This window comes from Borostomias antarcticus, assembly GCF_949987555.1.
Source record: "Borostomias antarcticus genome assembly, chromosome: 2".
Lineage (NCBI taxonomy): Eukaryota > Metazoa > Chordata > Actinopteri > Stomiiformes > Stomiidae > Borostomias > Borostomias antarcticus.
In genome coordinates, this window is record NC_140235.1 from 17,791,017 (window position 1) to 17,808,024 (window position 17,008).

Genomic DNA, 17,008 nt, shown 5'->3' on the forward strand with positions numbered 1-17,008 from the left:
CACCACTCGGGTTCAGATCGTGGTGGCCATTCCTCCCAATCATGCCCCTTCAAGTTTCTCCATCATTGCCCATGTGTGCATTGAAGTCCCCCAATAGGACAGTGGAGTCCCCTGCAGGAGCCCCAAATAGGACTCCACTTAGGGTCTGCAGGAAGGCCGAGTACTCCGAACTACTGTTCGGTGCATAACCACAGTCAGAGTCCCCCCCCCCCCCACAGTCCTAAGGCGCAGGGAGGCGCCCCTCTCGTCAACTGGGGTGAACTCCAGCACAGAGGCGCTCAGCTGGGGGCTAGCTAGTATAGCCACACCTGCCTTATGCCTCATACCGTGAGCAACTCCGGAGAAGAACAGGGTCCAACCCCTATCCAGGAGTTTGGTTCCGGCGCCGGTGCTGTGCGTGGAGGTTAGCCCCACCAGGTGTAATTGGTATCGCTCCACCTCCCTCACAAGCTCAGGCTCCTTCCCCCCCAGCGAGGTCACGTTCCATGTCCCCAGAGCCAGCCTCTGCCGCTCGGGTCCGGTCCGTCGGTGCCCCCAGCTTTCACTGCCACCTAGTTGGCAGCGCACCCGAACCCGACAGTTCCTCCCGCGAGTGGTGGGTCCACAGGATGCCTCTCCTCATGCTGAACAAATTTGCCTCAAGGACCCATAACCTCCGGTTATATAGATTTTCCGCCATTTTGAATTTTTTGAAAAATGCTTAAAATCTATCTCCTTCTAGAAGATTTGGCCAATCTGCATGAAACCCGGTGCACACAATCTAAGGACAAATATCTAATATTCCATCTCGGCAAAAGTTGGAAAAGTTGAATTAAACAGCCAGTATGAGCCAATTAAAATTGGTTGGAAAATTAATAATTTCTGAAGGGTTTTACAGAACACCACGGAACTTTGTAGGCATGTCCCGAGATATAACCTGAGGCTAAACTTGCATTAGTGGCCAGATCAAACCTAATGGGGGCGCTAGAGAGCACATTTCCGGTTCAGACCTAACCGCCAGGCTGATTTTTCCAAAACCTGGTACAGTGGTGCCATAGCCTGTCTAATGGTCACATGACAAAGTTGAACCTGATGGGCCACAGGGTGGTGCTATAACAAGCCAAAATGCTTAAAAGGGGCTAAAATGCTAACTTTTTACAGTCATATCTCATGCCCTGTTTGAATTAGAGGCATGACACTTTGAACACATTTGTGTGTAATCACTATAAATTAATTTGCCTCAAGAACCCATAACTTTAGGTTATGTAGATAAGTCATTTTGAATTTGTTGTAAAACGCTTAAAATCTATCTCCTCCTAGGAAGTTTTGTCAGTCTACATGAATCTCGGTAGATATAATCAAGCAATGAATATCTAATATTCCATCTTGGCAAAAGTTGGAAAAAATGAATTTCACAGCCACTAAGAGCCAATGAATATCGCAGAGGGCATGGCTTTTCACATAAAGGGATATCATTTCTGAAGGGTTGTACAGAACACCACGAAACGTTGTAGGCAGGTCCCTATATAGACCCAGAGGCTAGTTCTGCATTATTGGCCCGATCAAACCAAAGGGAGGCGCTAGAGAGCTCACTTCCGGTTAAGGCCTAACCGCCAAGCCGATTTTTCCAAAACCTGGTCCAGTGGTACCAGACCATATTCTCAGGTAATTGGTTAGGATAGGCCTCAGGGTGGCGCAATAACAGGCCAACATGCTTTAAAATGGCTGAAATGCAATCAATTGCTGCAGCACCCCCCGTGGCCAGATGGGGTTCATATGGTATGAATAGCATATGATGGCATGCATTCTGATGGCATGCTCTACAATTTACTAATCGCTTTTATTGTATTTTCATTGAGATCAATGGCTGCGTAGCTTAAATGTGGCTAGGGTCAGTGGCGGCTGGTGACTCAAAAAACTGAGGAGGACAGGAGGAAGAGAGGCGAACCGCCCATGGGCGCCGGGGGGCACTTTCCCATAGTCAGTTATTATTTTAAATATCATCTTTAAAGTGGATTTAGTCAATTTTAGCATATGAAAAACTGAATAACACTTTCTTTAACTACATGCAGCATTTATTTATCATATTCATGATAAAATATTACAAAACAACAATAAAACATTGTAAGCAATAGTTGTTGTAATGGATTGTACTCTTCTCTAAAGAGAGAAAAGAATTGATATTGGTGAGGTGCTGGAGAGGTTGGGTGATATATGAAAAAATGTTTTTGATTAAGGGACACAGGTGTGCTGGCTCTCAAACAGTTTGTTGGCAAATAGATTTGACAACTGGACAATGGAATATGTTGCACAGCAAATGCAGTATCCAACAGTTCGCTCATGGCTAGCTAGCAATGGTACAGCTCTGGGATTAGCATTAGCTCATTTGGGTTGCTGTCAAAGCTGCCACTCTTATGTTGCTATAGCCTACAATTAACAGAACAATATGAACATTCAGTTGAAAGTTTTCCATCCACCCATCCATCACTGGATGAGGAATAAGCACCGAAAAGCGATCAATTCTCACGCAAGCAGGAGCCAGGCTGTGGATTTCTCCGATCCGGTGAAATGTTTTGGACAAGTTGCCGACAGTTTGCGCCTTCAGCCAATCTGCATGCCTGCCTATGCCGTAGCCTGACGTGCACCTCGTAGCTAACGTTACCGGCTATAGCCAGCCAGTGGAACTGTCGTGTTCAGACGGCTCTAGCTCAAAAAGTATTTATGTCAGCTTAGATATTTAGATGGCTAGAATCAAGACAAATAGACGAACAGTTTGATGTATAATATGTCCCATAATACTTTCGGATGTATTATATTATGGAGCTACGAACACACAAAAAGTCTCCAATGGCACAGGGAAGAGAAACACAGACATCAATGCCGACCCAATCTGCCTTCACTGGGGTAAATCTGGAATCTGGAATGTGATTGGACTAACAAAATGTCAATATCTGAATCCTGTTCAGACAGGGCCGGAGTACTGTCCTCCCTTGCGGTAATTTTTCAGCCTTTTGGCCAATCACAAATTAGCAAGAAAAAAGGCATTACATTGATTTAAGAGAAAAGAACCCGCCCTAAGGGAGGCTAGCCTCCCTTCCATAGATATCTATGGGTCCTCCAGCTGCATGTTATAGATGTCACTGTTGGAGCTTTAGAATTTCAATAATGGGTTTTTATCCATAGGGAAAACCTGCTTTATGAACAAAACTGAGATAATATTAATTATGAATAAATAAATTCATATATTTATATTTTAATCCCTCTCTTCTCTCCAAAAACTGAGGAGGACTGTCCTCCCCTGCCTCAATGGACGAGCCTCCACTGGCTAGGGTGTATTTTGCCTTGTTGCGTTTGGTGCTTGGCCCCGTTATTGCTGCTTGCAGCTATATTTTCATTTGACTTTTCTTTAGTACACCAATAATCATATTAACTATTGTCACAGAAAGATACTGATGACCAGAAGTGAAAACTGACCCTATCTATCTATCTCTATCTCTATCTCTCTCTCTTTCTCTCTCTCTTTCTCTCTCTCTTTCTCTCTCTCTCTCTCTCTCTCTCTGTCTGTCTGTCTGTCTGTCTGTCTGTCTGTCTGTCTGTCTGTCTGTCTGTCTGTCTGTCTGTCTGTCTCTGTCTGTCTGTCTGTCTGTGTCCGTCTTTGTCTTTCTATCTGTCTATCTATCTGCTTATTTTTTCTCTTCTTTCTACTTTCTCTCTTCCTCTGCACTTCTCGAAAATCTTCATCCCACATTCCTAAATGTGGAAAATGGGGTTCAGGACAGCTTGATTCCCTTCAATAATGTTTATTGTGGATGCATTTTAGGCCCACGATAAAGATGATTATGATCAAATTAAATTATGTAATACCAGTGCATTAAATTAAATTAAATCATTGGGATAGATGGGAGGGATGGGATAAATGGGAGGCTTCAAGTCCAGAGGGGGGGGGGGGAGTGCCTGATTAAAAAGTGCCCAAAATAATTTGGTCGCTCTGGTGTTATTTTTGTGACAAAATTCTGTGCTGAGCACATGGAGGTATGGTTGAGCAAGCACAGAGACAAGCTTTGAGCGCACACAGACCAAGGAAGGAAGTGATCACAGCCATTGTGAGTGTATATATGGACTTTAGCAGGCATGCTGATAAACTGTTGTTGAGTACAATATAGCATAGATATTCCTTGGCTCAAAAGTGATAATTATCTTATCTTATCTTATTAATTTTATTGAGTACAATATAGCCTAGATTTTCCTTTGCTCAAAATCAATAATTATTTGCATGTGTGTGCGAAACATCTTTGTGTATTCATATCCCTTCAAGGGCATGGCAATTTGGTACAAAAATAACACCATAAACACCAAAAATAACCTGACGGTACTCCATAATCTGGGCTACCATACAGTAGGCTATGGTATCCAGGTACCATATTGGTAGGTAAATTGTGCGAATTGGTTGCCTTTTACCCACCAATTGTATGACCAATAATCCAACGGCATTTCCATCCACATGGCTTTTGTTTACAATTTCTGGACCGTTTGAGTATTGGTCTTTATGAACGCAAAGTGGACCAGTTGGAAAATTAAAACAATATATAATCCTTACATTCATTCGAATCAGAAAATGGACCTTTAGGTGTGAACGCAACCTAAGATTAGAACGTTCAAGTCTGTTCTTTCTTCCTGTTCCCTCTCTTGTGATCAGCACCCTTGGATGAAGATGATGATGAGGACTGTGTGGTCCTTAACCAGGCCAGGGGGAAGAGGCCCATATTTGAGTGTTTCTGGAATGGGAGACTCATTCCATACACAACAGTATCAGAGTAAGGACTTAAAACAGAACCTGTTTTTACACCCATTTTGCTTTTTTGGGAGTAATGACTGGATCGTGTCTGTGTGTGTTTTAGGTTTGACTGGTGCTCTCGGCCCAAGAACAAGAAGGTGGCGCCGGTTCCTGATGAGTGCTACAGCAGGTTATCAGGGGTTCTGTTCACCAATGACCGGTTCCGGGTGAGTCAAAATAAACTCACCTTCATGGACCTGCAGCTGAGGCTTCAAGAGAAGACCACCTTCTTCACACGCATCGTCCAAGGCCAGGTAGACTTCATGTTTAGTTTTTATTTCTGTTGTAAGAAATCATACAATTCAATAATGTTTTATTATCGTATTCATTTTATTTAATTATTTAATAATTTCATTTATTTTAATTTTAGATAAATCTTAACCATATGTGTTAATCCTATGACCACAATGATTCTGAATATCTTGTATTAAAGCTGCATGAGAACTCAGCACTTTGGCGGCCCCTCTGGTCATGATAAAAACTGCAGTATACTAGAAGCACACTAGCATTATATTAGCAGTACAGTGTACTAGCTAGTATGCCAAAATTATGAAATAAAATAATGAATCCACAGGGTCTCATGCGGTCTCATGTCCTGAAAATAATTTTTTAGGGTGTTGTTAAGGCCAATTCATAAACTATTAGTAGAAAACCCTGAATATTAGCAGAAAACCCTATAAAAAAAGTTATCTTATGCAGCTTTAAAGGTGCAGTGTGGAGAATTGCGTGGTAAAATTTTGCATAGACTTGGCAGAAATGGAATATAATATTCATAAGTATGTTTTAATTAGTATAATCCTATGAAAATAAGAATAAGAATTTTCCGTTACCCTAGAATGAGCCCCTTAATACAGATGCATGTCACTACCCCCCCCCCCCCCACCACCACCACCCAGGAACAAAGAGGAAAGATCGAGAGGGAGTTTAACCAGTGGCTAAAGAACTGTCATGAGAAATGGGACAAGCAGGTGAAGTTCATGGGGTTCAAAGGCTCGACCACACGCACAGACGTGGCCACTAAGAAGATGCAGTCTCCCTGGGCAACCTTCTCCTCCATCGAGTGGGATGGCAGAACATACAACGCAGGCCAATACGTGAGTGTCATCCGTTTACTGTTTATGTCCTGTTGCCGGGGACCATTTTATGTTGTTCATCTTAGGATCTCTATTTCATGACCAAGAAGATGTATGGGCCATACAAACATTTTGACTTTAAAGGAGTAGTAAAGGTAAAAATCATGTTTAGCCCTGTTTTAAGGTTGCTTATGATCATATACAATGGTTCAGATCAAAAAGTTTGAGAAAGTTGATAATTGCTCTACCACCGTTTAGGTCATACAATGGATGTGGGTGGGAACCGTGAAAAATCATTCAAAAACATGTTAAACTCTCGATTTCAAAGACAAGAAGCTCACAGAGGGGGTAATTGGTGTCCGTTGGTGTTCTGACATCAAATTCGCCGCAAAGTATGAATCCTGTATGGTCTTATTGATCATTTTATGAAATCCATTGACTTGTATTGACGCGACCGTTGTACAGATGTGGGAAGTTAGAAATGTCACATGCTGCAGCATTTCACCTTCGCGGTATTTGGCAGGGAAATCACGTTGGAAATCTCGTGGGATTTCAGACGGGTGTTATTTCGTTTTAGTGATGCACCACCGCCAGGTGGCGTCTTTGAGTAGATTTAGCAGGCTGGGCTCAGTGTTTTTCTCCTATAGTCTACGAATGAAGCATCATTAAGTTTCACATTCTTTAATTTAAATGCTCTGTTGTAAAGCACTTTGAGCTGAATTTATCTGTATGAAAGGTGCTATACAAATAACGTTTAATTGTTATTATTACCTTGTTCTCAAACACATGTTTTCGCCATCTGGATGTAATTTAATTATTACGAACACCTATATCTAGGCCTACAGTAGCCTATCTATCTCGGTAACTGACGTCGGGTCAAGACGTGGTGGCTGTTAGGTCAAATGCGCAAAATAACAGTATTGTAAATATATTTGTTAGTAAAGATGTGGTGAACGTGGGGGTTTTGCGTTTTGTTTCTGGAAAGCATTCAACTGGTATGCTACTCGTAAACCCCGGAAGTAAATTTGAAGACGGGGCACCAGCTAATGTAGCCAAGTCTGAGCGCAGTAGGCTATATGGCTTCAGCATGATACAAAGAAAAAATAAGCTTGATCGACTTGTGGATCAATACAAAATTGACATAGTCGCCATGAGTAAAGATCACTCATTGCCAATCATATCCGGACATTAACTATCTTGTGCATAGATAGCGGCAGGTTTGACAGTGAGTGCGTTCACATGCACAATATACACAATATTTTGTTATTTGAATGATCTTGAATATATATATATTCAAGATCATTCAAATAAGAAAATATCGTGTATGTTTTTATTTATTTATACTGGCCGCCAGCCGTTCCATGAACGGCTATAGGGAATGCGCAGTTTCGCGCTGGCTACAGCCTATTATATGCATAGTTTCACGCTACGTAGGCTATTATAAATAAGTATTATTCATTGGGGGAGCTTGGACTCGCTGGGGACTGGTGGAGAGACGCAGAGCCTCCCCAGACGCAACATCCTCCAGTTGGCTGAAGAGCTGCGCGCTCTGGCGTCAGAACAGCCACTGGCGGCGCCCCTCGCAGTGTCCACAGAAGAATACCCCCACCAAAATACCTGCATGGTGAAGACAAGCTGCAGCAAGAACAGAACTGTCTACCAATGCATGAAGTGCACTATAGCTGTCTGTGAGGGGCTATAGCAGAGGATATGTGCGAAGTGTATTTGAGCTGCCGCCTCAACCGTGCGTAAGAGCAGAGCGCATCAACTCGTGTATAGCTACAACTAGTAGCCCATAGCCATTAAAACGGCTTATTGTTTTATTCATATATCAACTAGATAATTCGATAATAATGAGTAGCCTAGTAGGCTATAAAAGGAATTCAATAGGGCCTAATAAGCCTTAAGTAGTAGCCTAGGCTACAGTACAATCACAAGACGCATAGGCCTAGCCTATCGTAAAAAGCGTTGCGTTCTCATAGGTCTATATTAACTTAGAAAATTATTAGTTATGCTCAGGTCATAATGTCCGTTGAAAATAATTCCCTCTAAGCAGAATTTGAATTGTATTAAAATAGGCTAAAATTAAATTTCCACATTCTGATTCCTTCTAGGCCTATATAATTTTTTTTATTTTTTTTATGTGTAGCCTAGGCTAAAGGCTTCTGCGATGAACAAAACAGCCACAATGTAGCCTGCTTAGCGAGCGAGAGGGCAGTCTACCATAAAGTGTAGGCTATAGCCTAACCATAATGTAATATATCTAGACTACCTGCATTGTGGTATTTCTTTATATAGCCCAGCCTGCAATTGTTTCTCAATAAACAGTTATGTCATCCTCTGAGTCCGAATGTAGGCTAATAGACCGGCAGCTCTAAATGCCTTCCCAATCAATGAGACATGGTTGTAAAAATTGTTTTATTGATGAAAAGGGTAAAACTGAAAAACATGGAGAGTCCTTGCATTGATCGATGCAGTCCGTTCAAATAGGCATCAAAAGATAAAGTAGGCCCATTTAAAATGACCAATTACATCTTCAAATCCCTTCTAATCTTGGCCTTTGATAGGGTTTTTTCCCGCCCTACTGCCAATTATATCCGAACATTAACTATCTTGTGCATACAGAGCACAAACAATGAAACAATGAAACGAATAGATTTCCTCCCTGTCTGTCTGTGGCATTCGCTACCAGCAAACACTGAAAATACAGGTCCTCAATTTATTTAGATTAGACTAGCCTATCCAACTGGACCACTCCAATGAATGTTGAACGTAGCCTACTTTTATTCTTTAGGTTTTACAGAATCGGCCTACAATGTCCACACATGCATGCGCCATCTGACTAGCTCGTCACTCGCCAGCGAACCTGGACTAGACTATTGTAACCCCCCCCCCCAAATTCTTTTATATTCAAATAAACTGGATGAACCGGTTTCCTAGCCCTGGATCGTGGGGAGGGGGGTAGCCTGCGTTAGCGGGTGCTTTGCCATGACCGGCCATTCCACAAGTGTTGGATTGAATTCGCTAGTATGATTGATAGATGGATGGATTTAATGTCCAAAGTAGATTGTGCAAGTATTGTATAGGCCCATGTGTAAGAGATGAATGGTTGTAACCATGAACTCAGCCAGAGGTAGGCCCTACTGTAGATTATCAGCATTATCACCAGTCTCAATTTATGTTTTCCTCTAGGCTACGTGTTGCCATTCATTTAAACCACCATCTCATCTAGACTACTTCTGTTGCTGCATTTTTACATTTATGCTTTCATGATTTTAGAGCGCAATAAACATTTTCCAGGATTCCAATAAGTCCATCCATTCATCCAACTTTGTGCTGAGCGCAGCGCAGGCTGGTAGCCTACTGTCAAGGCTCACGACTGATGCACTCCCTTAACACGTCTCGCAACTCCCCAGACCATCAAGATAATTTCAATATGAAAGACCTTGGGATTCCAGGAGTCAAGGCCGTTTCAGACGGGGAGCGATATTCCGCCTGCGTTCTCGCTTGGATCAGCGGGGGACGCACGCATCCTGCGCGCAGCGGGGAAAGCTGACTACAATTCAGCTCTTGTCGCGGGCGGGCATGTGCACGAAACGAGCACGCGTGCGGCAATTTCACGGGGTCGCGCCCGCTTGCCGCTCCGCCCCAGATTGTCCGCGGCTCCCAAATTGTCCGCTCGCCGCTCTCATTGGGAATGATTTACAATGCGCGGATATCGCTCCTCATCTGAAACGGCCTTTAATGTAGCAAGCCGTCGGTCTTCATGACGCACTGTTATGCTTGTTTGCTGTAGATCCAGTCATAGAAGCGGGCATCTCGTCCGGCGATTTGAAACAACTGGTCAATTCACCCCAACAAGAATAGCCAAGAGAAGGACAAAAATTAAACCACAAACGTTACTACTGGTCTTGAAACAACTGTGTTAGCCTAGTTCCATATGAGAACACTCCTCGGTCCAATTCCGTATAGTAGATCAGCCTGTGTCCACGTAGTTGCTAGCTTACTGGTGTATAGGGGAAAACCGGGTCAAAAGTCGCACTTTTTAGTTAGATTCCATTTACTCCGAAATTAATAGAGATAGAGATTCCACATTTTATGACAAACAACTTGCACATGTCCTTCACTATTATCAACTGTAATGTTCGTGCTAGGATATAAGAGTTTAACATAAATATGGCGAGAACGGAGTGCAATGCGACTTGTCCCTGCCGAGCGGGACAAAAGTCTCATAGGAGAGGGGCAAAAGTCGCACTGCTGCAAAGTGTGTCCTATCTGATTTTTTTGGCATGTAATTCTCTTTACTTTCAACGAATGTATTATTAGACATAATATCATAATAATATATATAGCCTTCAACGACCTCCTGAGCTGCCTGCCTGATGGTCTCAGGGCTAAAGAGACCGCGTGTCATTTTCCTCACCCTAACTATTGGCATACTATCAATGAAAGAAAATACATTGTAAATAAACATGGTTTTAGGCTATTGTTTTTATGTAGGCCTATAGGTCAAGCTATTTGTGTTCATAAGGTAACGTCATTGTAAACGAAAGTAGCCTATCGCCTATAATCCAATTGACTGGAACCAGGGGGTTTGACAAAAGTTAAGAGGCAAAATAATTTGTCTTGACTGCATTCAAGATGTATCTTTCACATTAAAACTACATACAAAGCTGACCAATAGCATTAGAAAGATCTCTTCGAGAGCTTTCATTTCACCTGTTCATTCTGCCCAAATGTCACTCGCGCACCCCTCTGGTTCTAAGCCCCGCCACGGTCTCCTGTCATTTCTCCCTGGCTTGCAGGCACGACTTGCTCGCACGAAACTTGAAACCTATGTTATCATGTAGCCAGTAGATATGCTAAGAAAATTGCATATGTTTGCAAACTAAAACAAGTGAACACAATTTTACAATCGAAAAATGCTTATGAGACCATTATTTTACTTATATGGGGCAAAAGTTGTTTCTCTTCCTGCTTCTGCCTAAGCCCTCCACAATACCACAACACAACGGTGTCATGTTTTACCGAAGGAGAAGTGAAGAAGACGGTAGCTATCAGTAGCTAAAGCAGTTAGCTAATGTTAAGATCATTCCTCTAGCTGCTTTGCTGCTAATGCAAGTTCGTCTCCGTTCCTGCCCGAGAAACAGAAGTTGAACTAATAGCATCAAAATCAAAATAGCTACAGGAATCATCGTTGTAAAGTTAGCTATCTGCTTTTTAGCCACCGACAGCTACCGTTAATATTATGAAGCTGCTGTCGTGAGCTAACTTGCTATCACGGTCTTATCATGCAGCTTCACAGCCTGCTATTAGCAGACAGAACTTAAGTTGACAAAATCACACTTGCACATCATTAGAATTCCAACCATTTATATGGGATTTATCATTCAACTAAACATGGAACCTGAATACTACCTGATATTTCAACCTGCTGCCATCAGTGATCGGCGCGTCTGCTTGTTTGAGTCATGAATATCTTACGCAGTTACATTCCATGTAGTGTCCCAAAACTGTTAAATCATTCCCCATGTAGTTCACTATGAGTCGCACTCAATACATCCATGGCAATAGGGAATAGGGAGTGAGTGAACCATTTCAAACACATCTCTGGTCATCTCCGTTAGCCATCTTACTCGTCCTGATGCCATGTTCCATATGAGAACACTCAGTTAGCCTAATGTATTAAACTTCTACTTGTCCCGACAGTTAACAGATATAGACCCGGCGACAGTTACAGAGATAGAAACTATAAATAGATAGGCTTTGTTCGTAATAATTAAATTACAACCAGACAGAGAACAAGGAGTTTGAGAACGGTAGGCTCATCTAATGTGCAAGATGAGCTACAGCAATGGGTCACTGAGTGGTATTACTGTGCCCCTATGGGCAGGCGAGCGGTGGTGCGCGGAATGCCGTAAAGCGCCTGTTAGAATACCGCGGGTCAAGTTACATTCTTATGTTCCCACATCTGTAGATGTGTAGATCAATCCGCAGAGGGGATTCAGGAAGCGGAACTACTTCAAGGCATTGTGCGAGATCGGAATCAGTTCAAGCGGAAGTTTACATACGTATGTGCTGCGACTAAATAGTTTTATGCTAAATATTTTAAAAAGCCTTTCCAGATGAACTAGAATCTTACTTTATGGCAAATTATATGTCAGAACGCCAACTAACACCTCGGTGAGTTTCTTGTCTTTGAAATTGAGAGTTTATCATGTTTTTTGAATGATTTTCACTGTGCCCACCCACATCCATTGTATGACCAAAACAGTGGTAGAGCAATTATCAGACTTTCCTAAACGTGCTAGTTTTGTAAACGTTTTGATCTGAACCATTGTATATGATCATAAGTAACCTTAAAACAGGGCTAAACATGATTTTTCCCTTTACTACTCCTTTAAGTCTTTCTAATCCAACAGCATAATTATTTTATTTCAGTCAGATGCTGAATCAGGTCTGTGTCGTGTGATCTAATAGTGACTTTCTCTCTGTCTCTCCTTTCCAGGTGAAGTCTCAGAAAACGCTGCCCATCTTCTACGGCTCTGTGGTCCAGTTCATGCTGTACGGAGATCATGAAGGAGACATCTATGCCACAGGGGGGCAGGTGCAGGTTACCATGGTGAGACACATGGAAGAAATCAAGTGCACAGTGAACCCCTATGTTGGCTCACTAATTCATGTTCGACAGGTGGTCATCAAGACCACACTTATGCTGGACTGGGCTTTTACCTAGGCCCTTTGAGGAGAGTAACTCCCTAGTTTCTGTGAAAATACCTTTCCTTGCTGGGGCACTCGAGTGACCCTTCAGCCCCCCCGCAACCTGCACCCGAAGCTCCACGAAACGACTTTCCAATTATTTAGCTCCCATTGTTTCCTATGGAAGCCCGCACACTGGCGTTGTTCCGCCAGCAGCCGACAATGTCGCCCCGCTATTGATTTAGACTCGGCTCTATTATTATGGCATATGGCAGCCGACACGTGGCAATCCAACCTAAACTTGGAGTTGTGCATGGGATTTCCTGCACTGACATGCCTGTCTATTAAATCTATCTAAAAGTAGGATAGTAATAACTTAAAGGGGAACGCCGCTGTCATATCAAGTTTAGCTCAAATGTCGCTTTGTCCTCAATGAAACCGATCCGTACAAACCAACATTTAACCGATCCGTGCAGTAGTAAGCTAGCTCATTTTTCCTCTGTGCGCGCACCTCCTTTGTAATGGAGGTCTATGGGCCTCTGCTAAAAACTATGATAAACATGCATTTTCAAGGCAGGAAGCGTCAGGAAGCCCCTTACTGGTCTCAGTAGAATGTTGTCTTGTGAAATGAATCGCCATCCCCATGTGTTGACGTGTTAGGTATGGCTAGGAGGATGTAAACAAAACCGCGCACGCACATTCTCGCACGCTCTGCAACGTGCGGCGGAAGTTTACAGTGTGAAAGGTATGGTGTAGTGCGTTCGGCAAAATAGTTCTGGCTCAAATGGAGCTTTTGTTTCAATATTCGGTTTGAGAATGCGATATATTTCACATGACAGCATAATGACACCGGTAAGATCACACCTTGCGCTTCCTGAGTTGAAAATACATGTTTATCATAGTTTTTAGCAGAGGCCCATAGACCTCCATTATAAAGGGGGTGCGCGCACAGAGGAAAAAGGAGCTAGCTTACTACTGCACGGATTGGTTAAATGTTGGTGTGTACGGATCGGTTTCATTGAGGACAAAGCGACATTTGAGCTAAACTTGCCATGTCCTTCTCGTGTTTCATTTGTCGTTTGTTTTGCTAAAATTTACATCTAACGTTGGATGTTCCTTGAAGTAGGGCCTAGCCTATTATCATGTAGGCTAGCACCACAGATCCAGGAGGATATTTAATTTAGCTATTCAACGCTGTGTTTGAACATAATCTCATGGGAAGCCTTTAGAGTTTTGGGTAGCCTAAAATAACCGTTTTTATTTAAACAGTTATAGGGTAGGCTACCCAGCTCTAACGTCAAAACGTAGGCTATAGCTAGGCTACTAATGTTAAAATGGAAGAGAAATTAATTGCTGAAGTGCAGAAATATCCGATGATCTATGATCCCCAGTCAGATTCAAATATTATAAGGACAATGTGAGAAGAGAGCTGCTGGTGTGCGATTGGTGAAGTTGTGGGATTATCAGGTAAAGTAGCCTACTCACTGTGTTGGGCAGTCTTGACCTTGAATTTGAACTTGAAAAATAGCTTTAGCTACGATCATCTTACAGGCCTACATTCATCATTCATATACCAGAATAAATTTACTGCATGGAGGTAATAGAAACAACAATCTATAACACCGGTCACCAGAAGGCTCTGTCTTATACCAGACTGCCCTCTATTTATTTATTTTTTAAGGGCACTAGAGTACGTCACACATAGCATCCTATGTGCTGGGCTAACCAAACACAGCGCCATGCGCCGTCTTGCACTGTCGTTTCGGCTGCAATTTGCGGGGTGCTTTACAGCACTCAAGAGTGACCCTCACTGACCCTTTCCAGGCCCCTGCAGCACACACAGGCAGCCATCTAATCTCTCTAGCTCACAGTGTCTCTTGTACAAGGCAACATGTATGATTAGATGTTACAGCATATTTCTCTTAAAATTCATCAGCCTGCTCCGGACGTTTCACTTTCAACAGGTGTTTCACGAAGTTCAATGTATCCCCCCCCCCCTTGGTTAATATGGGTTTTAAACACTTTCTGCAAATGGGTTTGCAGTCGTCAACAGGTTTGTTTTCTTCATCGGCCAAAAACACAAAATAAGTCCAAATTGCACTTTTGGAATTTGGTTTCTTAAGTAATGTGGGTGGTGCGGCAGCACCAGATGTAGCATGTCCCCTGCCTAGAACCATCCCTTTTCCAGGAACCCTCGGACAGCCACGCACACACATAATTAGAAACAGCTTACACAGTATTCAGGTTTACATGTCTCTGATAACAGCCAGTTTCATCAGAGTGAATTTAACCATTTCAACTCGGTTACATGAACAAAATGCATTCATGGGCGGAGGCCTCTGCTCTCTGAGCTTTTCTAGTTCTAAATGTTTTCTGTCCTTGATTTGTGTGATAGCTTACAATCTCAGCATTTGTGTATGACATGCATTCGTCTCTACAGGAACCGAAGGAGCTTTATGATGAGATGAAAATCATACCCATCTCCAAAATTGACAAGACTGTTACCAAAGCCGCCATCAAGAAAAGCATAGATGACGAACTGGCCAAGTGAGTATATTCTCATTCCCTATGCGCCTGTACATTAATTTTCAGTCCCTTTAGAGTTATGATGTAATGCCATGCTGTCTGTTTGACGCCCAGACTCCCAGACAAGCTGAAGGTGATGTGGCCAGAGGCGAACCCATGGTTCCAGAACGATGTCCGCCCAGCAGGGACTCCTTTAGGTACACAACACTACACACCACCTACACTACACATCACCTACACTACACACCACCTACACACCACCTACACTACACACCACCTACACTACACACCACCTACACTACACACCACCTACACTACACACCAGCTACACACCACCTACACACCATCTACACTACACACCACCTACACTACATACCACCCACACTACACACCACCTACACACCACCTACACTACACACCACCTACACCTCACACAGCTGCTTTTATTCCCCCAAACCACAGTTCATATTCATATAACCTTTATTTAAGCAGGAAAAATTTTGTTTTTGAACCAGCTTTTGTGTAGTCACACATTTAATTTTACTGCAAACTATTTTAATTTTGTACAGAACAAACATTCAAATTATTATATGAAAGCGCATCTCAAAATTGTCATCAAAGTAATTTAATCCTATCCACAAGTACTCGTCCGGCTGGCCTCTGTAGTGCATGTCGGTCTTCATTTAGATATTCCAAATAGTCCGTGCTTCCTCACAAACAGTACTGAGCAGAAGTTAAACGTGCCTCTTTGAAGGATTAGTGTAAACTTCAGTTTAGTCCTTGAGTAACTCTAATCCTCTCCTTTGCTTTGTTTAGTCCAGAACAGGCTAAATCTATGATTATTTTAAGCTGTGTGCAAGTCGTCTTGAGTTAAGACAGCTCAAACTGGCATTGTAGTCTGTGACTAGACTTAAGCCTTTTCTGTGAAATCGGCCCAGTGAGTTCACTTTCATTCCAGGGCCTCTGAAGGTGGAAATACTGAACAAGAAGGGGGAGTCGATATCCAGGATGCCCTCAACCTATCACAGTGCTATTAAGAAACTCCTGGTAGAGCTGAAGGTGGTTTGGCATGGTGAGTTTTTCATGGGAGTTGTCTTAAATGGGTTTTACCAAGCTGATTGTTGCTGAGAATCTGGATCCCTGTGACTTGGAAGGTGACTTGTTCCTCCTCTTCCTCTGCAGGCCCTAATGGAGATGTAGAGACCAACTCTCACATCGCCCAACATGCCAAGTGGTCCTTCTGGTTTAAAACAATGGGTACGATTCTGTTCATTCAATCTTCTTTGAACGTCCACTAATTCCCACTGCATGCGGACTAACTTAGTTTTAACTGAATTTAATCTGAGTAGTATTTCATTAAAATACTTGACACCCCCCCTCCCCGGTGTAGAGAACCTGAACAAGCTGGGGAAGTACACTCTGCACCTGAACACTGTTCTCAATGAGAGCAACGCTACTGTCTTTGCTGGGAAGCAGCTGCCCAGCCATGAACTCCACTTCTCCATCAGAGGTAACGTAAAACTGGGATCAAACATTGACTGTCGTCCATACATACAGAATACAGCTGTCTCCTTAGTAGTAATGAATCATCAACTCCTCTTTATCTCAGAGGGCAGTGCGGAGAGGTTTGTGGTGGGTGCAGTGAGCACTCCTCTCCACGTGGGGGTGCCATTTGACATTCCTCTGGAGCTGGTGGATGAGTATGGACACCCAGCTCAGCCCCCTCCTGACCTCAAACCCCTCCTGGAATGTAGGTGGGTGAAACACCAAACAATGATGTCTATTGATAGTGGTTCACTATTAACCTGTCATGCCAGATGGTTTGTTTCAAACAACCATATGGTAAAGCTCTGTTGGAAACTGTTTGAAAAAGGGCAGACACATTCAAAAAAATACA

General features: G+C 42.9%; 1 protein-coding gene across 1 annotated transcript in view; it reads left to right on the forward strand.

The window, feature by feature from the left end:
* The window catches only part of LOC311319100 (structural maintenance of chromosomes flexible hinge domain-containing protein 1-like), a 64,638-nt gene that overhangs the window by 30,451 nt on the left and 17,179 nt on the right, over positions 1 to 17,008 (forward strand). Inside the window, exons 11-20 of the mRNA XM_084450555.1 lie at positions 4,676 to 4,793; positions 4,878 to 5,067; positions 5,710 to 5,907; positions 12,395 to 12,508; positions 15,026 to 15,132; positions 15,226 to 15,308; positions 16,070 to 16,183; positions 16,294 to 16,368; positions 16,502 to 16,621; positions 16,721 to 16,865. Of these exons, the coding sequence (XP_084306681.1) occupies positions 4,676 to 4,793; positions 4,878 to 5,067; positions 5,710 to 5,907; positions 12,395 to 12,508; positions 15,026 to 15,132; positions 15,226 to 15,308; positions 16,070 to 16,183; positions 16,294 to 16,368; positions 16,502 to 16,621; positions 16,721 to 16,865 (1,264 nt within the window). The remainder of the gene's footprint in view (positions 1 to 4,675; positions 4,794 to 4,877; positions 5,068 to 5,709; positions 5,908 to 12,394; positions 12,509 to 15,025; positions 15,133 to 15,225; positions 15,309 to 16,069; positions 16,184 to 16,293; positions 16,369 to 16,501; positions 16,622 to 16,720; positions 16,866 to 17,008) is intronic.